The 24,090-nt window shown below is 35.5% G+C and overlaps 1 protein-coding gene across 51 annotated transcripts in view; it reads right to left on the bottom strand.

Moving 5' to 3' along the window:
* Nucleotides 1-24,090, bottom strand: part of plce1 (phospholipase C, epsilon 1) — a 159,872-nt gene that overhangs the window by 7,509 nt on the left and 128,273 nt on the right. For 15 of the 51 annotated variants that reach the window (XR_015503546.1, XR_015503547.1, XR_015503548.1 and 12 more), the window contains 12 exon segments: nt 23,238-23,367; nt 17,480-17,589; nt 17,277-17,394; nt 14,705-14,836; nt 12,212-12,499; nt 11,556-11,719; nt 9,812-10,073; nt 8,200-8,318; nt 5,331-5,459; nt 3,388-3,567; nt 2,134-2,298; nt 1-86 (listed from right to left, as the gene is read on the bottom strand). The exon segment at nt 1-86 is cut by the window's left edge and continues 127 nt beyond it. Coding sequence is in view for 35 of the 51 variants with exons in the window: in XM_087275312.1 (XP_087131438.1) it covers nt 1-86; nt 2,134-2,298; nt 3,388-3,567; nt 5,331-5,459; nt 8,200-8,318; nt 9,812-10,073; nt 11,556-11,719; nt 12,212-12,499; nt 14,705-14,836; nt 17,277-17,394; nt 17,480-17,589; nt 23,238-23,367 (1,883 nt within the window). In the remaining 16 variants the exon portion in view is untranslated. 51 annotated transcript variants of the gene reach the window in all.

Here is a 24,090-nt window from a genome sequence, read left to right as displayed (position 1 = left end):
TCTTTACAAAGCTCCTCCATCAGGACGTAGTCACATGGGTTGGGGTTGCTCAGGATACTCAGAGAATACTTGGCTTTGCTCAGAGTCTACAAAAACAGCACAGCAGCTCAGATACAGCTCTTTTACATTACTGCCACATGTGAATGGACAGTTCAAGTGGATGCTGCACACTGTCCTTACATTCCCTCTTTATAATTGTGAAGCGCTTTGGGTCTGTCCATACACAATATATGTGCTTCATCAATAAACCTTACATTACATAGTATAAATATTTAAAATAAAATCTTAAGTAAAAAATATTGTTTTGTTTTCATCTTTAGAAATAAGAAGTCAAATTTAAGAGTGATTCCTTAAAACAAGCTAAATTATCAGCTAAATTATCCTATTTTTGCTTTGAAATGTAGATATTTGGACTAAAAAACAAGACAAAAATTGGAAGTAAGATTTCTTTTTTGGGGTTATGTATCGTATAAATAATTTAACACAATGAATCTTTCTTACACCTCCAAACATCATTTTGTGTCCAAATGTTTTAAACTCTTGAAATGCACAGTTGCAAGCCTTAAAGGTTCAGGACACCCTGGAGAACTTTTTTTATGTATTAACAGATTAGTGTGTGTTGAGCATCAGTTAAGATGATGTTAGCATCTGTCAGCTTTAATTGTGGGAAAACTGGATCATTTTGAGCTTTTGTTTCCGGGTTTAAAAAGATTTTTGGGGCGGGATCAAAATCGGCGACGTAGCGCAGTACTGCAAGTGCAATAATGACACGTCGGTTTCTCATTATTATTCATAGCGGAGTTTTCTTATCCTATGAGAAGAGCCGGCTGCTTAATTATTCATGAGAGCACGACAGCACGTGCTTTCCGAAGGCAAGGCAGACGCAGACCAGTGCCAAGCTCAAGCTGTGAGACACGGACCCACAGCACACAGTAGCCGTTTATGAAGGCTCGTATGTGTTTGTTTCCATGATCCACGGGGTTTGTTGTATGTTTTTCCCCGCGATCCTTTCAGGGCCGATCATACAGCAAAGCTGTGTGTGTGACGCAAGCGTTTTTGTCGGGAGAGCAGTACGAGAATTGGAGAATGGTGGATGTTGTCTTGTATCAGGAGTTCATTCACATTCAGACACATCACCGTGCTGCTGTGTTTGCCTAAATCCTCCAGATTACCAGCAGGACTAATGGTTAAAATAGACAGGTCAGGAGACCTGCTGCACTGAGTCTGCATTTAGATCTATGATTCAGACCCGGGGATTGAGGGAGAATCCTCATTTATAGTGTTTATATGAACACGATTATCTTTATAATGATATAAATTGTGGTTGTCTGTATATGAAATGACGAATAACAAATGTAGCAGGTCATTAAATTACTGTTTATTTCTTTGCATTTTAACTTTGTAAACTATAAACTCAAGCGTCTCCTCACGGTTTGTCTCATTTTGTGAGCTAACTGTCAACAACAGTTGTTCGCTCATGTTCTCCCCTGCTGGCCACGCCTACTCCTGCCCTAAGCTCGCGGAGCTCCACGCCCATTAATCATGCATCTTTTGAAAAAATTCTGAAGTAGACTTTAACCGAAAGTGGGGGGTGTCGTGGCCCTTTAAAACACACGCAAATGATCAAATTTCACACTATTTTAGATAAACTTAGCAGTGGCTCCTGGTCAACTACGATTCTGATTCAGTACAGCAGATCTTGTGACGCGACTATTGCAGATGTGCACATTGTGATATCAACGCTGAAACAATATATTGTGCAGCTCTGCTTGCCATTATTTCATGTCTGATGCCAATACATCACTGTTAAAAACAATGGCTAGAGCACTGGTTGAGACCAAAGTACTTCTAATATCTGTTCAATAGCACTGTTGATAGATTTATATCACACTGTCAATAGATTAATGCTAATAAAACTATTTGAAATGACATTGTTTCTATTCATCAACAGTTGCCGTATTTGTAATGGGGAAAAAAGACTGCCTCCAGATTCAAACATTCTTCAAAACATCTTTTGTGTTCACCAGAAACTCATAAAGGTTTTGGCTATAATCCGAGAGAGTTAATAGCCAGTAAACGTTGATGCTTGGGTGAGTTTTCCTTGAAAATGAATGTTGATTATGTTTTTGGCACCTGCTGGATGATGTCCTGTGCTGTGCTGTATCGCGGGGCTTTGATGACGGTGTGAGGCTGTTCTGGAGAAACATCATGGACCTGCACGAAGAAGGTGTCGTCCTCTAAGCTGCCGAGCTCCTCCAGTGACTCCAGCGGGACGCTCGTCTTCTCACTGCAGTTCTGCTGAGGGCCAGCAGGAGGAGCAGAACACACACACACAATCACACAACAGAAACAGCTCAGTACTGCAGACATTCACACTGCGCTGATACAGTTTAGCAAATCTATCTTTTACATTTTATTTCAGCTTTTTTATTTAGTTGTTTCCAACTCATTTATTAACTTAACTAAATAACCATTATTGAAAATTGAATAAAATGAGAAATGCTGAATTAGAACTAGGTTTAGTTTATTTTTATTTCAGCTGTTTAGCATCTCTCCTTTGATTTAATATTCAGTAATGGTTATATAGTTGAACTAATAAATGTGCTAGAAACAACTAAATAACAAGAATTAAAAACTGCAGACATTAAAAACAAAGCTCAACACACCAAAAATGACTAAAACCTCTCAACTACAGTTCAAGTCAATCTTGCAGAAATGGAAACTGAAAATAATCACAGTTCATTGTAATTAAAATAATGCTGCTCCGGTCTCTGGGTAATTATAAAAACATATTGCTTCTGGATTATTTTCTCATATCTAAAACTTCCACACACAAGACAGGCTTTTTTGGAAATATTTGTAATTGATTTACAGCATTTCTGCTCAACATTGATTTATGACATGATCATCCAAGAAATAACATCATTGTTTTTATATTACATTATATATTGTGTATATAGATTTTGATATATTATTATTATTATTACCTAAATAAAGCTTTTATACTACAATTATTCTATGCTTTAACATTTAAAGCTTTTGGCTTCAAATGAAGGTTATTTTGAGTTTTCTATTGATTAAACAATCCTGGAAAAAAAAGTATCATCCCTAAAATATTATTATATATGAACTATACAAAAATATTACATATTAAATATGATCTAAATGCTCACCGAGCAGAGAATCAACAAATTACAATATGATTCGTGAGGAATGATGTGACTGAAGGCTGGAGTAATGATGCTAAAAACACTAAACTATATATTAAAGTAGAAAACAAACAATTAATTTAAACTGCGGGTAGGTAAATTGCAGGATTTTTGCACAACAGGAACGTTCCTTACATAAAAAGTAAGTAAGCAGAATCTGGGAAAGCTTTTGTTCTACCTGTTCTCTGGTTTTGAGGTATATTCTGCCCACATATCCGTCCTCAGGCTGCCAGCTGTGAATGAGCTTCAGCAGTCTCTCATCATTGGCTAGAGGACGCTGCTGAGGAGCCTTCTTCTCCTTCGACAGAGACACTCTCTCCTCCATCAGCATATACTTAAAAGAGGCAGTCGGAAACAGCTGGAGAAAGACAGAGATGTTTAATCTTTCTATCTTTATTTTAACAGCTTAAAACATTAACTACAAATCAATACTTAATAAAAAAAGGATAATTCACACACACACACACACACACACAAAACATAATTTGCGTCACATGACCCTTTTCGTTTTGAAAAAACAAAAGTTGTATCCAAGATGGCCGACTTCAAAATGGCCACTATGGTCCCCACCCATCTTGAAAAGTTTGACCCCTCACATATACTAATGTGCCACAAACAGGATGTTAATATCACCAACCATTCCCATTTTATTATGGTGTATCCATATAAATGGCCCACCCTGTAGTTTGTGAACTCTAAAATCTAATTAATTAACCCCAACACAAATCGAACTCAGCATTTTTACAGTGTCCGTTCAGGTGATTTATCAAAAGCCTGTATCCCTTGTGCTTTAGAATCTGCAACAAATTCAAAATGCATAACTTTACAATACAATACAATGCTCGCTTTCCTGCATCAGCAAAAAACAAGCTCTGGAGTTTTACAACTTAACAACCTTCCTTCATCTTCTGCCCTTGTCTCTGCAGCTGCACTTAAGCAAATGAGAGCGAGAATATTTCAGCATGTGTTTATGTGCTGAGGAATGATGAAAATGTGAACCAGACCAGTAAACACTGCTTGTTCCTAATGAATGACAATAATTCCCCAAAAAGAGGACACTTCGGCAACTGGGCGAACCTCCAGAGTTAATCTGAAACAGGATTTCAGGACTAAAAATCCCTTCTCCGAAATTGCAGTGATGAAAGCAGCACACACAGAGAGCAACACTGCTGAACAATGCAGTGAACGGTGTTCTGGTGTGTGCTGACTACTGTTATTAGTTACTGCTCAGGATACTGGAATTTCTAACTTTGATATGATCGCATTTTCTATACCACAGGGGAATATTGAAGTAAAATTCAATAAAAATGACATTTATGCATGTTTACCAGTGGTCAGTGTTAAAAACTGAAGCATGGCATTGTGGAAGAAACAGTTGACCCAAAATTTGAGTGTCTATTGTTGAACACAAAAGAAGATATTGTAAAGAATGCTGGTAGCTGGCACCTATTGACTGCCATTTTTCCTACTATGAATGCCATGGGTGCTAGTAATGAGCATTCTTCAAAATATCTTCTTTTGTGTTCAACAGAAACCTCATGAGAAAACCAAACGAGAGAGAGAGAGAGAGAGAGAGAGAGAGAGAGAAAGAGAGAGAGAGAGAGAGAGAGTTATGAGACCATTTTCATTTTTGGGTGAACTACTTGTTCTAAGTTGTTCAGATTTGAACTTGACCTGCCAAAACTTAACTTGCTCTGGATCAGTAAAATAGTAAATGAAGGATTTTTATGTAACAAAATTATGCAATTTAGCATTCAAATCAATTTCAGAAATCTAAATTTCTAATTTAAAGATAAAACATTATTAAAAACAAGTTTACGAATAGTTACTCAAATAAACAACAAAATTAATATACTCATAAACTCACATGACTCATTTTCCCAATTTGTTTGTTAATGATCAATGTTAATGACTGCTTTTAAAGACTGCTATTTTGAAGTTATTTGACATGTTTAGCCTATCTTTAGGCACTAAACCATAACAGAAAAAAAAAGTTAATTACGACTTTTAGCATTTGATCTGTATCAATTTGATATTGATATATCTTCCAATATTTCAGTATCAAAATATCATTACTTTCAGAGTAAAAAGCGGTCTAATTTGTCTAGCGTGGGCACTTACAGAGTCCAGGAGCTGTTTGGCTGTGGTGAATTCATCGACACAGATCACAGTGAAGGGTTCAGGTCCGGGGACTCCATGCACGGTCACCTTGTGCTGCTGCACAGATCGTCTCTCCTCGGTGCTGAACAGCTGACAGAACAAACACACACACACACACAGTTTACATTAGTCTTTTCACATTGCAAAACCTGACATGTAGCATTCTGTTCAACAAAAGAGACGCTGCTTAATCTTGTTTCAGAGCTATTGAACAATTCCCGACAGCTTAGCTAAACTCAATAAATCAGCTATAGAGGATTGTGTCTACAGCCAGGGTCTTCATGCACTTGCTGTATTTGAACTTGTCTTTCTTTTTTGTGGTGAAGATGATAACAGTGACAAGACAAGATGTGAGCAAAAAGTTTTTAAATGGGTTACGGCATAAAAATCTTTTGACATATAGCTGGTTCCACATAGTGGAAAATACGTCACAGCTGACTACAAGACCCAATGCTTCAAATCTGCATTGGTGATAGAAAAACTAAGCAGCATTCACGCGTACAAGTCACATATTAAAAACACTTCATTCAGAAATTATTTAAAAGAGGTACCAGTAGGTCAAATTACACTAAAGGATTAATAAGCAGGAATTTGAGTTCCTCCTCTGCATTCAGAACAGAAAACAGAATGAAAAACGTACATCCTACAAATAAAGCAGCGTACACATCTATAAACATTCTTTATCAAGGTCAAGTCTGAGTTTAAAAAGTATTTAAGAGACACTGAAATCCATAAAGTATATTATACGTTTAAGTGTGTATAGTTGATTTATTTGATTTTCACAATTTAATATCTTCAATTTAATTTGTCTTAAAACTCTAAAATTGTGTTTGGATTAAAATCACTTCAAAAGAGTTGACTGAACAACACAGTTAATGATAATAATAATAACAGCAACAATAAATGTTTTCAATGTGAGTTGAAAATATGTTTTACGTAGCGGATGCTCTTTTAGCTGCAACCCATCACTGGGAAACACCCATACACTACGGTCAATTCAGCTTACTCAAATCACCTATACTGCATGTCTTTGGACTGTGGGGGAAAGCGGAGCACCCCTGAGGAAACCCACGCCAACACGAGAGAACATGCAAACTCCACACAGAAATGCCAACTGACTTAGCCGAGGCTTGAACCAGCGACCTTCTTGCTGTGAGGCGGTCATGCCTACCACTGCGCCACCGTGACGCCCACCTTGGGGGTTTCTTAGATTTAAATGCCATCCTCTATATAAATGGAGAAATATGTGATGCAGCAAAAAATGTTTGTTTAGATATCGTGAAATCCATGATTTTCATTCATTCATTCGCTTTCCTTCAGCTTAGTCTCTATTTCAGAGGTCGCCACAGCAGAATGAATCGCCAACTATTCCAAAATATGTTTTACACAGTGGATGCCCTTCCAGCCACAACCCAGTACTTGGAAACACCCATACACACTCATTCACACACACTCATACACCACAGCCAGTTTAGTTTATTCAATTAACCCAGGGGTTCTCAAACTTTTCAGCCCGGGACCCCCAAAATAACACTGCCAATGACTCGCGACCCCCACTACTTTCGTAAGTGGTTATAATCATACAAACGTTGCACACAACACTCACAAAAACCAATCAGTCTATATAAACACAAGCATATTGACAACACAAAAAAAGTGCAACAGTCCCATATCATTTTTATTATGATTATTTTATATTAACCTCATCTAATTAGACTGGTGGGCACAATATTTAAGTTACATCCCAAGTCTTTTCTTGGTTTAATTTTGGAGACTGCCACTTACACATCATATTCCATGTTTAGTGTCCTGTATGTATTTTAAATGTAAGCGAGTGCTGTAACGGTGTCAGAAAGTTTAGCTAGTGCTGTAGAATCTGGTGCACTGACGCTATTGCTTTGTCATTGCTTTGTCATTAATCTAATGTAAAAACCCTAAGGGTTGCAATCAATGTAAAAAAAAAATAATAATAAAAAAAATAAAAAAAACAAAGGCTGATAGCTTTTTGTTTGGATACTGTATTTTTTTATGTAACTATTTTTTATCTTCTGTAGGTTATGGATTAGCAATGGTAATCATAAAACTTTATTCAAATTTTTGTAAATCACCAAGCGACCCCCTCTCATTGTCCCGCGACCCCCACTTTGAGAACCACTGAATTAATCTATAGAGCATGTCTTTGGACTGTGGACGAAACTGGAGGAGCACCCAGAGGAAACCCACACCAACATGGGGAAAACATACAAACTCCACACAGAAATGCCAAATGGCCCAGTCGGGACTCAAAGCAGTGACCTTCTTGCTGTGAGGCGACAGTGCTAACCACTGAGCCACCATGCCGCTTAAATCCTGGATTTTGCATAGAGACATATATTTACATATGACTAAATCTTTTGTAAATGTTAAAAATGTCATGACTCTTTAACAACTTTAACCAGGTTTGTCAGTTTCTGCCACAGTAGTTCAGATATCAATAAAAAGAATTGGATAGATTTTAACATTCTTTAGTCAATGAACTACTCGATTTTGGTTTCAGTATTTTTCCATTCCAGTGTGTAAATGGGCATGGCACTTCAGTATACAGCAGTATGTCTGCGCCTTTCTGATTTCCTGATTTTAATGAAAACCTTTAGATGACAGGGACTGTAGGAGAGGAATGCGGCACATTCCTGTGCTGGAAAAACATCGGAAATATTCAAACAATGTTTTCTCAAACATACTGTGGGCTCTCTGTGGGACTGTATGGCACGTATAGAGGACTCACTGATGTAAACAGCTTTATTTTAGCATGTAACACTAATATCTGTGTGAGAATCTGCCAGCGTCTCACCACAGACGCAGACGGTGGTCCTCCGGTCGGGCTCTCCTCCGTCCTGCGGCTGAACATGAACAGACTGGACACCTCCAGAGGCTCGTTGTGCAGGTTCCTCAGCTGCAGGTGCCGGTAGCCTGAAACCATCGACAGAAAACTAATCAGATATATTCAATTAAAAAACAAGACATTAGTGCATTCAGCTGACTAAAAGGACTAATTGTGTAATCTGAAGACCATAAATAGCAGAAGTGCTCATCCAACAAAATGATGAGAGGATATTAGAATTAACTATTGAAATATATATTTTTAATATAATATTAATATACCAGGATAACACAGTGGCTCAGTGGTTAGCACTGTCGGCTCTCAGCTGGTTTGAGTCCCGGCTGGATCAGATGGCATTCTGTGTTCTTGCATGTTTTCCCCGTGTTGGTGTGGGTTTCCTCTGGGTGCTCCGCTTTCCCCCACAGTCCGAATACATGCACTATAGGTGAATTGAATGAACTAAATTGGCTGTAGTGTATGAGTGTGTGTGAATGAGTGTGTATGGATGCTCCCTAGTAATAGGTTGCGGCTGGAGGGCATCCGCTGTGTAAAACATATGCTGGATAAGTGTGATGTGCCAACCCCTAATTAATAGAGACTGAGCTAAAGGAAAATTAATAAATGAATGAATATAAATATAATACATAATAAAATATTAAGTTCATTAATATTAAGTTATTAATAATATCAACATTAAATATTATAGTGACAATATTAATATATACACCCTGCTATGAAGTGAATACCTTGTGGGGGAAACCGGAGCAAAAACTACAAATAAATTCCACAATAAAAGTCATTAATGTCTGAAATAAATGCAGCCCCTGTTTGCAGAAAGTTTAGTAGTTACACGTCTTTCAGAAACAAACTCTTACCAACCCAACTTTAAATTAACCACTGTAAAATATGTAAGTGTCATTCTTCTAAAGCATTCCAAATAAATCTTGAAGCATGTCCACTTATAGCTGTTCTTGGGATATTTAGTAACTTAGAGATGTTTAATAAATATGAAAGACAAGCCATGTTATTTAGTATGGTAATTGCCAAAAGAGTGATTTTGAGAATGTGGAAAACTGAATCTGTACCTAACTTTGCTATGTGGGGTAGATATCTCGTAAACATGTTTGCTTTGGAGAAGTTGAGATATCAATAACGATAAATTGGAGATATTTGATAAAACATGGGGACAGATATTAGAACACCTTAATGCATTGGAAGAAATGCAAGCAGAACCAGTGACCTCTGTCGATAAGATAGTAGTTAAAGATTGAGTGTATAATTGATATGTATTGACATAGTAATTGATATTCACTATTCATAATCTATAATGTTTTTAATAATGCGCACAAACTATTATTTGACATAAACACTACAGTCAGGATAATGCATTTTCTGGTAATATAAGATCAGTTTTACTTTATAATTGCTTTTATTTTTAGCATTACCTGACCAGCTAAATTATATTTTGCGTTCATGTGCATTTGTCCCTCTGTGTTCTGTCATAAGTTAATGTTGTATGTCATTCGGCAGATCACCTATGCAGCATGCATTAGTTATGGGCCGAGCAGTAATGAATGAGTACCTGCTCTGAGTGTTTTGAGGGGAAGTATCCTCTGAGCGGTGACCTGAGAGCTGTTGTTCTCCACCACAGCGATGCGCAGGAACGCCAGGTCTTCAAAGTGCACGTGGAACTGGAAGTGTTCGTTCCACATGGGATTGAGTGTGTTGCGGTGTATGGGTTTAGTTCGGAAATGACAGCTGTCCGCCGGCATTCCCAACACCTCCACTTCGACACACGGACTGCCGTTTGAGTTTCCTGGACACACGTTCTGCCCCGACACAATCTGTGTACGCATCAAATCATTACTAAGTATGACGATGACTATTTATCTATATAGCAAATGCCATGTTGACCAATAGTCTTAAAACTGCAACCATGAATGACAAGAATAAAGCAAAAACTAATTAAAATAGAAAAAATAAAGAAATAAAATAGCTTCTGAATGATACAACCAGCAACATACAAAAGTAAATTCTTCAGGTATTTAATGCTTTAACACAAATGTTTAGTGTCAGTCTAATAGACATGGGTAAATCACTGTAAAAACTGCGATCAGCAACAGAAAAAGCACAATCCTACATTTTAACCACTGTCATTACATCTGCAACCATTGTAATGAATTCAGAACAGACAGGACATACTCCTATTTTAACATAAGTATTAGAATTAAAAATCAATTAAGTAAACAAAGACCTTTGATAACACTCTTCCATCTAAAGTCACACTTTAAGTAGAGTTTTGATTTTGTCTTGAGTGCTTCTAGTGTAGTCACATTATTGTACTTTATCGACATGTACACATCTTCGTCACACCGTTACCCAGCGCCTTCAAGATTTCAACAACTAAATGACAGATTTTTTGATTGTGTTTGTGGAAATTTGCAGCATTTCTTTTATTGTTTTGCAAAACTGTACATATCTTACTTAATTTCTAATTCGTTGACCTTGAGGGCCATTGATCTCTGTAATTTATATAAAGGAAACAATGAAAAAAAACTGAGAAAAACAAGAATTTACCCCTAAAGCCTGCTGTATCCTATTTGAAAATGAAAGCAATTGCTTTTTGCTTGATGTTGCGTTAAATTCACTGATCGCAGAGTGATCCGGCAGGGTCTGATTAATGTCATGTAGGATTTTGGTGCATTTTGAAACAGGACATAAATGGCAGCAAGCAACAGTTTGATGGAAAACAAAAGAGCACTTTGAGGAAGAATTTATATTCGCCGTTATCCTTTTGCAATTACAGCATGACAAATAATTAAAGGGATACTTCACCCCAAAATGAATATTTATTCATTCTGTAGTGGTTTTGAACCTTTTTGAGATTCTTCTGATGAACAAAAAAAGAAGATATTTTGATGAAAATTATCTCAAAAATATCTAGAAATTTGCGAGCAATTTTCAATGGTTACAGGTTTCCAGCTTTCTTCAAAATATGTTCTGCTGTGTTCAGCTGAAAGAAAGAAACTCAAACAGGTTTTGGACAAGTAAAGGGTGAGTAAAATATGATATTATTTTCATTTTTGAGTAAAATATCCCTTTACTGCAGCTGTCATATGGTATGATAATACGAGATTAACTGTATGCATATATGATCAATTGTGTAAATAATTAGGACACTGGTGTTCATGTAAACAATAACCAATGTTGGATTTTGTAGAGTGGCAAAAATATATCAACAGCAATCACAGGTGTCTCATACACCCCCTCCTCCCCCATCCTTTCACCTGGGGTTGCACTACGCCGCTGTTTGTGTGTATTCTTACAGTGAGTGTGTATAGCGTTGGGGTCATGTTCTCCAGGTCTCGGTCCAGAGGGTAAAAGTGCTGATAGAGAGGACAGCTTCTGTCCCACAGGACTGGAGGCTTCAGCACAAAACCACAGTGACCATTAGCCTCGAATAGAGCCGCGTTCAGCTGCATCGGCAGATCTAGAGGAGAACATATCAAACAAATACCCTTACTTTTAAAGCGCATCACTGAATTAAATTTATAGACAGGTGAACATCAACTGGGAAAGACACTATATAACTTTAAATGACCAGAAGAATAACAAATATCTATATATATATTATATATATATCTATATATATATTCCTTAAGATTTTTATTGATGACCAAACTTTTATTTTAATGCATATATATTTTATAAAACTGATTTGTTTAAATGCACCAAATATTATTGACTATATTTATTAAGAAATGGATAAAAATATTAACCTAGTTATGTCTTTAAACTGGAATCTCAATACTAGTATCTTGCAAAATATCTAGTTAAATAGTATGTGCTGTCATCATGCCAAAGACAAAAGAAACCAGTTATTAGACGAGTTATTAAAACTATTATGATTAGAAATGTGCTGAAAAATGTTTTCTTTCCGTTAGACTGAAATTGGGGGAAATATGCAAGCTGAGCTCTTTACCATCAGTCTGGTAGTTGAGGGCCACCAGCTGGACTCCGTGCAGCCAGAAGATGAGCGGATTGGGGTTGGCAGAGTCAATGCGTGTGGCCGCTGGGTACGTGCGCAGCAGCTGGCAGCTGGTGTGCTGGATCAGCTTCTGCGAGTAGCGGCGACACAAGCGCTTCGCTGCATTCTCGTTCACAGAGGAGATGTGGTAGCATTTGGGCGTGCGGATGATGGAGCTCAGAGAGGTGCTCGGGCTCAGACACAATTGATCCTCCGAGTTCATGCGAATGCCCTCAAGACTGGCTGCAGAAACAAAACAAGAAAAGTTTTGAGTTTTTGAGCCGAATATCACAACAGCTGCCAGAAGTGTTGAAATGTGACACTAAAAACTGGGACATCATTAAATTAATGTCATGTGAAGTGGAGTCGCAGCTTCAATTTTACAAAAAGACAAAAACTAAATCAGTTTACATTCAATTTAGATCACTGATGCTTTCTCACTGACAGCACTAGAGCAAGCTGGAGGCTGTTTTATTATTGTACCTCAACTTTTGGGACTATATATTTTATATTACAATAATATTTATAATTTTGCTTTTACCTAATGTTTTACTACTACTAATACTAATATTATTATCATCATCATTATTATTATTTTTATTACTATTATTATCATTATCATTATTATTATTATTATTATTATTACTATTATTATCATCATTATTATTATTTTTATTACTATTATTATCATTATTATTATTATCATTATTATTATTATTATTATTACTATTATTATCATCATTATTATTATTTTTTTTTATCACTATTATTATCACTATTTTTATTATTATTATTTTTTATTACTATTATTATTATCATCATCATCATCATCATCATCATTATTATTATTATTATTATTATTATTACTATTATTATTATTATTATATTACACATTAAATTTTGTTTCCCAAGTGATTTTTAACTAAGCAAGTTTTAATGTTTTTAAAATATTAGTAAGGTCAAAATTATTAGCCCTCTTCCAGATTTGTTTTATTATAGGCTACAGAACAAACCACTGTTGTCCAACAATTTGCCTAATTAACATACCTTGTATAGTTAATCTAATTACCTTAGTTAACCCTTTAAATTCCACTTCAAGTTGAATACTAATATCTTAAAAAAATTATGCAAGGCAAAAGACTAGCATGTTTAAACAAGAGATGACAATAATCTTCTCTATTAAACAACACTGGGGAAATATGTTTTAAATAAGTAAAATTTCCCAGAAGACTAACATATTTTGTCTTTAACTGTATGATGACAAATATTACAAATTTGTTTTCATCACCCCCAAAACTGTTGTCAGAATTTTTTTCCCCAAATAATGCAACCTGTAACATCAAAACACTGACCCAAAACCTTTTATAACACGTTATTTATTCATTCATTCATTTTCTTTTCAGCTTAGTCCCTTTATTAATTAGGGGTCGCCACAGCGGAATGAACCACCAACTTATCCAGCATATGTTTTGCACAGTAGATGTGCAATATATATTACTTATATACTTCCAGCTATATTTTATTCCAGAATGTATGAATAAAAAGGCTTTTTGTTAAACGTGCAGCTTGTGAACGACTGTAAAGTCAAATGATTTCAATATTTTACAATTTCCATAACATATATTACTTCCAGCTGCAACCCAACACTGGGAAATAATATATGTTATGGAAATTGTAAAATATTGAAATCATTTGACTTTACAGTCGTTCACAAGCTGCACGTTTAACAAAAAGCCTTTTTATTCATACATTCATTTTCTTTTCGGCTTAGTCCCTTAATTAATCTGGGGTCGCCACAGCGGTATGAACCGCCAATTTATCCAGCATGTTTTACGCGGCGGATGCCCTTTCAGCCGCAACGCACGACTGGGAAACATCCACACACTCATACACTAAAGAGCCTTTTTAATTAAAGCCAAATTAATTATTATTAAAAATTATTATTTTTGTTTGTTTTTTCACACTACCTGGCAAATAATTTGGTACAAAAATAAACTGTCCAAAAGAATCACAATGAATACAGGCCTGAATCCAAACACATTGACCAGTTACTCCAGAAATCCACCAACAAATCTAGCATTGCTATGGAAAGAGATGAGAGCAAGTTAAATAAAACGGGTTTGAACTATAAATGAAATAAAAATAAACTGATCAAAAGGGCAGATACGCTTCTGCTGGATTGGAAGGAAGTTCACATCCATTAAGGCTTTCAGAGCATAGAGCCACTTGCCCTCCAAAAGTGCTGCTTCTTAAAAAGCACATGCTTGTTTTCTCAGACAGCCAGCCACTGGAAATATTCTGTAGAAAGGCATTTTTATGTGCTTTCGAGGGACTTCAAAATAATGGAAAACTTGAGAGCTCTTTCCCCATGGGTGCTCTAAGTGGGTGTTCTGCTTCCTGCGTGCCCTGTGCAAAAAAAAAAAAATAAAAAAACCCAGGCGAACGTACCTTTCCCTGGAGCTCGGACCAGCGTCACAGGCTCCCCGGGGCTCCCGCGAGCAGGAGCGCTGCCAAAGATGGATTTCCGGCTCTTTCTGTCTTTCCCCCTTCCAGAGCCTGATGGAGAGAGGGTGGAGAGGCCTAGTTCCCACGCACACAAACACAAACAAACACATATGTAAGGTCACGGCTGCCGGGTAAACGCTCCTCCAGAACTCTGCTTGTTTGTTCAAGACTCGCCTCTGGGACTGTTACAGTTTCCAGCAAAACCCAACACCTGAATCTCATTTAACGGCCCTTTTCCACTAATTCAGCAAATTCTACAATGACACGCAGCATAAATATACAGTCAGAATTATTAGAAATTAAATTTATTTAATTAAATATTTCCCAAACTATGCAAGGAATTTTTCACAGTATTTCCTATAATAGTTTTTCTTCTGGAGAAAATCTGATTTGTTGTATTTCAGCTAGATTAAAAGCAGTTTTAAATTTTTCAAATATAATTTTAAGGGTATTATTATAAGCAATATTTATTTTTCAATTGTCTACAGAACAAATCATTGTTATACGATGGCTTGCCTAATTAATCTAACTTGACTAGTTAACCTAGTTAAGTCTTTAAATGTTACTAAGCTGAATACTAGGATCTTAAAAAATATCTAGTCAAATATTATTTACTGTCATCATAGCAAAGATAAAAGAAATCAGTGATTAGAGATGAGTTATTAAAACTATGATGTTTAGAAATGTGTTGAAAAAAAAAAACAATCTTTCTTTTGAACAGAAATTCTAGTCATTGGTGGTGTTATTACTAATATTATTGTTGTTGTCAATTTGTACTGTCATTATTACTATCATTACAATACTATTATTATTATTATTGACATTTTTTACTGTCATTATATTACTATCATTGTTGTCATTCTCTACCACTGAATGGTTTTGTTATTTTTTTTTTCTATTCATACTATTCACTTAAGTTTTTAATATTTAATGACTTGTATAAGTTATTTATTATATTATTATATTATAATTTAATATATCAATATTAGATTATATTATATCATAAGTATAATATAATATTGAATAATATACTTTCTACTGTTATGCATGTTGTATGATATACATATATATAAACTATATAATATATATATATATATATATATATATATATATATATATAAACTATATATATATGCATTTGAAAACTATATATATATATATATATATATATATATATATATATATATATATATATATATATATATATATATACATATATACATTTCACATTTTAGAAACGTTTAGAATATGCTTTTATTAATTTCTCAGTCAATATAGGCAATGTATTTTGGTGCATTTAAACAAAACAGATTTTTTAAACAGATATATTTATTAAAATAATATTTTAGTCACCAAAAATATTTAGAAATTGAAAGAGAATACAATTAAATTCAAGCAAAATATAGAAAAAATGAAATGTTACCAATCATCAATCTTAACTATAGTTTAAACTTGTAGACACTTAAAATAAAGCTACTTTATATCTGTAAACATAGCCTAGTAGGTGTGTGCAAAATAGACCAAGTACTCCATAATTTGCTGACTGTTTTAATCCTGACATGGATTAATAAATATGAAACAAGTGCTTCACACAGGTGAGTGGGCTTGTCAAACCACCTGTAAAGGCACTCTATAAACACTCCCCCCTTACTCTAGCACCTAATTCTCTAAGCATTAACAGTTCCTGTGAAATTATCACTTCTTGTGTGTATTGCCACTTCTGGTTGAATCGCTGAATGTGTCAGCTAAAGGACTAAATATAAATAACTTTATTTTCGTTTTCAACTAAAGTAAAAAAAAAGGATTAATACTGTAATAAATATATTTGCTCATTAACATGAACTAATACAAATGTAGTGTATTGTGTTACAAAATCATATGAATGAATCACTTGATGTCTTTGTGGTGGAAACTGAAGCACTCAGAGAAAACCTGGGGAGAACATGCAAAATATCCACACAGAAATGCCAACTGGCCCCATGGGGTTCAAACTGCTGTGAGGCAACAATGCTAACCACTGAGCTTATGATAAATATAAAAATATAAATAAAAAAGCTAAATAACATACTTCATAATGTTAGCTGATAAATTAAAACAACAATTGCGAAAAAAAAACAGCTTATTATCGAACAATCCTAGATGAAACTTATTAGCATGTTTACTTCAGGATAGCTTTTGAAGATCAATAAGGTTTCACTTGTGTACTACAACTAGTAGTAGCTTATTTACCTACTTAAACTAGTAGTAACTTATTTTATTACTACAACTTGTAGTAGTTTATTTTATTACTATAACTAGTAGTAGCTTATTTTATTTAGTGGATAGAAATGTTTTCTGTAACTTAACCAGTTCACTAATCGCTAACTGCACATCACCATTTCAGTCAATAATTTCAGTCAATTTTCCAAAATAATTTCAACCAAATGTTGTTGTGCATCACTAATATTATGCATGTCCCAGAGACATTCCTCACGTTCTTCACTGTGACTTTATAATAATATGACGAGATGTACACCTGGAAATTTGATAGCCTGGCAGTAGATGACCAGATCTGACAGCTCTTGAGCAATCTGTCTACTCTCCTTCTCGTTCTGGGGCAGGTAAAACTCCTCTCCCAGCTCCATGTCAAACATCTGCAAGAGAACATATGCACAAACATCACAGATCAAATCTAGATTCAGGCACTAGAGAGCCTCATCAATACTGATGTACACTGACCTTTCCTTTGCTTCCAGCTTTTTTAAACCGCTTTGGCATCTCATCGTTGGACTCGTACTGAAGTTTCTCCGTAGATGACTTGCCTTCAGGTTTGTCATCCAGAATATTGTCTGCAGAAAAAGATGCTAAACATTCATCTTGGGATTTGTTAGATGTCAGCCAAAAGAAAAAGGAACAAGGGAACATGAAAACAATTCCATTTCAATCTAAAATAAAAACTTAGCCAAGCACTAAACAGATGAAGCAGTTATTTTTGGAGACAAAATAAAGCCAAAAATACTGTGTGACCTCAATTGTGCAGTCTTAGTAAATGGATAGCTCAACAAAATGCAAATTCTGTCATAACTTACTCACCCTTGCATAGTTTGAAAAGCTGCATTACTTTTATCGACACAAATCTAACTGAATTAAACGGAAATGAATGACAAGTTCTTATAAATATGTAGACACAATTTTTTAACAACATAAGTTGAGTAAATGATGACAAAATTATGCATATTTGGGTGAAACTTCACATGAAAATAGACATCAACATAGTTTTTCTACTTTGTTGTGTATTTTCAAGTGAAATTGCATATCAGTAGGGACGCACGCTATATTAGTGACCATATCATTGTTGGCCGATAAATGCTATATTTAAGATTATCCTTATCAGTCCGATGTCAAAAGGCCGATATATTTAAGCCGATAAATTATGTAATTGTACAGAACTGCCTGCCTCGCGCATGCGTGGGCAGAACTTATACAGATTTGTCCAGTGCACTATAATAGAGCTCTCCTCACATTGTTTATTCCTACAAAGTAATCAGTAAGTAACCATATTCCTTATCTTTGCTCAAGTGTATCAAAATCGGACTCAGCTTCGAGTGCACGCACGTGTTACACAGCGGCTGGAGTTAAAGCTCCGTTTATCATAAACTTTTCATCTGTAATGTTTCACGCAATTTACAGCAAGAAAAACATACAGTAGAAGCGTTGTCTGATTGACAAGCAGCAGCCACATGTGTTCAAAAGAACCTAAAACACCAAATATGAATTTATGCCGCATTTTCTAAAGTAAATCATACTATCTGTATTTAGCTTTTTGCTTGTAAGGTGGCTCTGAACTGTCAAAAACATCCCTCCAAACGTTTTTTGTACATTACATATTTATACATATGTACATTACTGTAGCTTTATTCGTGAACATTTGAGATGGTTTCAGTTCTTAACTCTTTCATTTTCATTTTATTTAAAACAAGTTTATTTAAAATATAAAATATATTTATTTTTGGCATGCTGATTTACGTGAAATTGTGACTATAGGTCTATATAATCACCTTGCAATTCTTAAATGACTGCTTTTTTGCTTTGAGTAGGCTGTTCAGTTCATTAGATCAGTTCTGATCAGTTCTGGCTGATAGCCGTGATATATTTAAGTAATATCATACAGCCTCTTTACCCTTTGTGTATTACTCCGCCCATATACAGCCAGCAATAAGCAGACACTACAGATCCGAAGTTTAAAAGATGCTCGCTCAGCTGTTTAACTGTCAGCTTATGATTTTAATCCAATGCGGAAGAAAGTAGTTCCTCATACAAAAGGGTTTTTGAGACTCTCCATGTTTGATTTTGTTTTTATATACACAATTTCGACGTCAAACTGTTGTATAAACACAATATCACACTCATAGCAGTGCGATATGGCTGTATATGAGCACTAAGGCACTCGGCCGCAACGCACGCCTCCCATTAGTGCTGATATACAGCCATATCGCACTGCTACGAGTGTGATATTGCTCATATATATATATATATATATATATATATATATATATATATATATATATATATATATATAGATAGACAGACAGACAGACAGACAGACAGACAGACAGACAGACAGACAGACAGACAGACAGACAGATAGATAGATAGATAGATAGATAGATAGATAGATAGATAGATAGATAGATAGATAGATGATATTGATATAGATATAGATATAGATAGATATATTGGTTATCAGCTTCCAATTCTGAAGAGTTATTGGTTATCGATATCCATTACGTTGCATCCCTACATATCAGACAAGAAAACTGAACAAGTGTCTCAAGTACGAGCACACTTGTTTTTGATAATGATGAGAATTTGGATTTCATAGTAACTTTTTGACTTTAGACAATTTTATTATAGCTGACCTTCACAAGAAAAGTCAATATACCCACAGACACTGTCAGATGCTGTCTGAATGTAATTATATGATGCCACACAAAGCGATTAGAGCTCTGAGTATTACCTTCCACAAATCCTGTATGACTTTTAACATTTACCTAAAATGGATGGTGGCAAATGCATATCGGCTTATGAAAGCGGGATGAGTAAATGCCCAACATTCCCCCTGACTGCACAAACTCATAGCTGTGTCTCTGGGGAAATCCATATGGGAAAGAACAAAGTCTCTTTTAACAGAGAGCAAAGCAGGGCCTGAGAAACCAGATGGCTTTGTTTTTCCCCCACCGATGAGCCAGTGCCGCAAGCAAGGTCGAGCCACTTTCAAAACACCAAGCCAAAGTGAAAGCAAAAATGGGTTGTTGTGTTTTTACACACTGTACCACCCATCTTAATACTAAAAAAACAGACTTATTCATGGCAGAGCAGACAGCACACACCTGATGAATCTCAGAAATGATTCTGCAAGCAGTCACACTGGAGAAAATGGCAACGTTCAGCAGTTGGAATGACAAATGGACATCACGGCACACTTTATAACATGGGCAGTTGACATGATGACATGTATGTAAATAAAAAAGGTCAGTTAATGAGCATACAATATCTACTGAAATTTAACTGTGGTAAGAAACTGTACCAATATACAGTAGTGGCCAAAAGTGATGTACAAATTTGTTGTAAAGGTGCAGTATGTAAGATCAACACCTAGTGGTTGAACTAGGTATTGCAGTTAATATTCAAAACACTTTTTCACCCGACCCCTCCTCTGACGACTCCACGCAAACCCAGGTTGCCAGATTGACAACATGAGCTAACGTACTAGACTGGAGCCTACATCTCAACTACAAACAACACATGACTCTTTTCCATGTTAAAGGAGTTTTTGTCCAAATCTTCACCTGAAACTTCCGTTTTAGAAACAGCTTCTATTTCCTGCAACTGAATGAACTACTGTGCTTTTTTCTGTGTTAAATGCTACTGATGTGAGTTTGAATGCCATTTTACGTTTTTTCTCAGATTTTGAAAATAAAAGTGCTCTGCATGTACTTATATTAAAGTTTAGATTCAAATTTTTACCATTTTGTTGAAGTGCAGTGAGTGCGCTATTCTGTGCTTCTGGTAGTTAAAAGTTTCTGTCGTATTGCCTCTGGTGCAGACAGTCAAATTACTTGTCATTGGAATCTTGTTGCGTTGCATGTTGTTAGGACATGCTGTTAAAATGAATGCTGCTCAGCTAATGTTTACGTTTGTAATATTAATACTATTTGCTAATTAAATACCACCTTGTGTATTTTTAGAACTCATTTTGAAAGCTGTACTTTAGAGTTTGTGTTTTCAGCTCTACCTGCATACACTGTAGCAGTCTTCGAGACTGAAATGAAATACGGTACTTTTTCCATGAAGGCAACCCGGAGTGCTTTGGCTAAAAGGCCAGTGGGCTGGTCATAGAGACCAAAACTAAGCCAGACATTCTGACACAGATTGCACAATTTCAAAGGAGAAAAACTGACTTTAGCATTGATTTTCAGACAAATAAGCATGTTTACTCAGAATGTTTCTTACATTTCTGCAAACATGGTACTTTATGCTTTAAAAGAGTTAAAAACTTACATGCAGCACCTTTAATGACAAAGTTAAAGGTGCAGTAGGTGATTGTCTTCTAAAACATTTGTTGTTGTGCTGGTTGAAAGTCTCCTCACAGTCCAATAGGAATGATTACAGTAAATGATCTAAATGTGTTTATATGTATTTTGATGTTTTGGGTAAGACATAAAACTAAAAAATGTTCATCCAATTAAATATTGTCGGGCCGACATCTCTCATAATTCCGATAAGTAGCTCAAACTGTCTGTCAACAAATGTAGATTTGGGCTTTTGCGCATCTCTGTTTATGCATATCTGCCATTAGCGCGTGCACGCCTGCATGAACACCGCGTGTTCACGTCACATGCACACAAGACAATCACGGTCGCGGTAAAATCAAAGGCTTAATTGAAACTTGTTAAGATTTGGAATCAATATTGAAGTTAGTTTTGCACGCTGGAGAAAGGACAACACCATGGCTGAAGTATTTCTGTTAGACAGGTAATGTTCTGTTTTAAAACTATTTTATTCATGCAAAGCTGATGTAGACTTTGCTGTTACGAATGGGTTATATGCACTAAAGTGTTGTTCAGCCACTGAAATCTCCCGGTGAAAGATTAATGTAGTATTATCAGTTTCAGTGTTTACAAATTCAGGAGTATTTTCAGTTTCATAATGGACTTTTAACAGCATCGATAATGTAGATTTTTATTTAGTTCAACAACAAAACATCAGTAAATAGCGCTATTCCGAGCTGAAGTTACTTTTATATTCACATTGGGTAATTTTTGATCAGTGACAGCCTCCTTATACTGTTTACCATGCTACTCTGAATATTCGCTCTGTAATAGCATGTAAGTGTGGTTTAGTAATAAGTGTAATTCCTGCACGCTGCCGGCCAAGCACTAACTACATTTCTAACTGGCGAATGACATGAACTAGTGGGTTGTCTGCTGTCGTGTCATGTTGTGCACGTTTCACGATTTTAGGAGGCGTGGCTTTGAAACACAGTCCCCCCCTGCCGTCCAAAGATAATATGCTGAGCGGTTAGCATTTTGGCAGATCACCTACTGCACCTTTAAAGCAAGATGAGGAAACACTAGGAAAAAAATATACTACGTTAAAGTTTTTAACTGACAAAAATATTTAACTTTATTTTTTTTAATAGTTAATATTTATTTAATTTTTTTGACACTACTTATATTATATTAGATATTTGCAAAAAATCCTCACGTACAGTGGGTTTTATTTCACTATGCAAAAAATATCACATAGAAATAATAATAATAATAATAATAATAGCTCAAAGAAAATAAAGTACACACTTAAATATATAAAAATAAATGTATTCATATTTAATTAGTTATCCTTTATAAATGATTAACGATTATTCTCCTGTGCATTTTTAAATCAGCATGTTATAACAAATGAAACATTTCACCAAGCAAATTGTTCTCCAAGCAAAACCCAACATGTTTAGAAAATCTACAACAGCGCATCAGTACGTTTAAACAAAGGGCAAACATGTTAATTTTACTACTATTTTTGTCACTAAAATATGCAATTATTTGATAAATGACTTGTTAATTTAATATCTTGCAAATGCAAAGACATTTAAATTTCCCCAAATGCTAAATTTTAACCTTACATTTTAAACATGTCAGCTTGTCAACTGCCCACATATTCTCACACACAGTGTGTTTACCTTCCTGGCCATAAGAGGCTGTGGAAGCATTGAGGACATCAGCTAAGAAAAGGGATAAAAGAAGAGGAAAGAGAATGAAAGAAAGAAGGGGGAGTGGAAAAAGGACATCACGCTACAGAGTGAAGGTGCCATCGTGAGAAAAGACCGTGAGAGGGTTAGTGAACAGGACAGAACATTCCACTGCATGTTTTAATAACTGCTGTCCATTTAGGTTGAAATAAAGGCCATGATGGCATAAGCTATGCAAAGTATGCTTACCGTCAGACAGCGACTCGTAATCGTAATCGTACTCGTCTTCCTCCTCCTCCTCTTCATCATTGTTTCCCAGTGGCGTTGTGCTGACTGTGCCGTTGTTGGCCTGAGCCTGCATGTGGGCAAGCTGATGCGCCTTTTGAAATGGGAAAAGTTAACAGTTAGGTCTGAAACTTGACTTGATTTGTTAGATGGATGCTTCATGGACAGCTTTGTTGATAGTAAAAATGTTTAACAGTTAGTCAGAAGCACACTGAAGCAGAGCAGATTTCTGCAGCACTGGAAAGTCTCTCATTCAAACATGTCCACACTTTCTCCACCATTTGCGAGCTTATTAAATATTTATTAAATTTGATTTGGCTTTCTGAAATGAGACGAGTACTTTCAGCTCAGCACAGGACACATGTTTAAATGCATTCTGCAGCTTTTTCTTGGAGGAAAATCAGAGCTGACAAATTTAAAGCACTGTTATGGAAACTCACACTTATATGTATACAAGCCTAATGCTTTAACACAATGCAACAGCTTGGCCAGGCAGTTTAACAATGGCATAAAAGATCCTCCAAGTATTGATCTAGCAATACTGTATCCAGTTTATATATAAAAACCTGGTGTGAATGCTAGGACGATATAGATTTTAATCATTCATCTTTAGTCTATTCTGTTTTTAATTCATTCATTAAAATGAAAGAATCAAATGAAGTTGAATGCATTTTCACTAAAGTTCTATTTGTTTTGTTCCAGTTACAACAGAATAATAAAGACGTGCTTTAAAATAATAAAGCTCTTTATAGTCTTGATGTGATGATGACTGCGGTCGCCTTCAGTTTGCTGCATCACTGTTCATTCTGCATGACAA

Source organism: Danio rerio, chromosome 12, assembly GCF_052040795.2.
Source record: "Danio rerio strain M-AB ecotype USA chromosome 12, GRCz13ab, whole genome shotgun sequence".
Lineage (NCBI taxonomy): Eukaryota > Metazoa > Chordata > Actinopteri > Cypriniformes > Danionidae > Danio > Danio rerio.
This window is presented reverse-complemented; position numbering and strand designations above follow the sequence as displayed.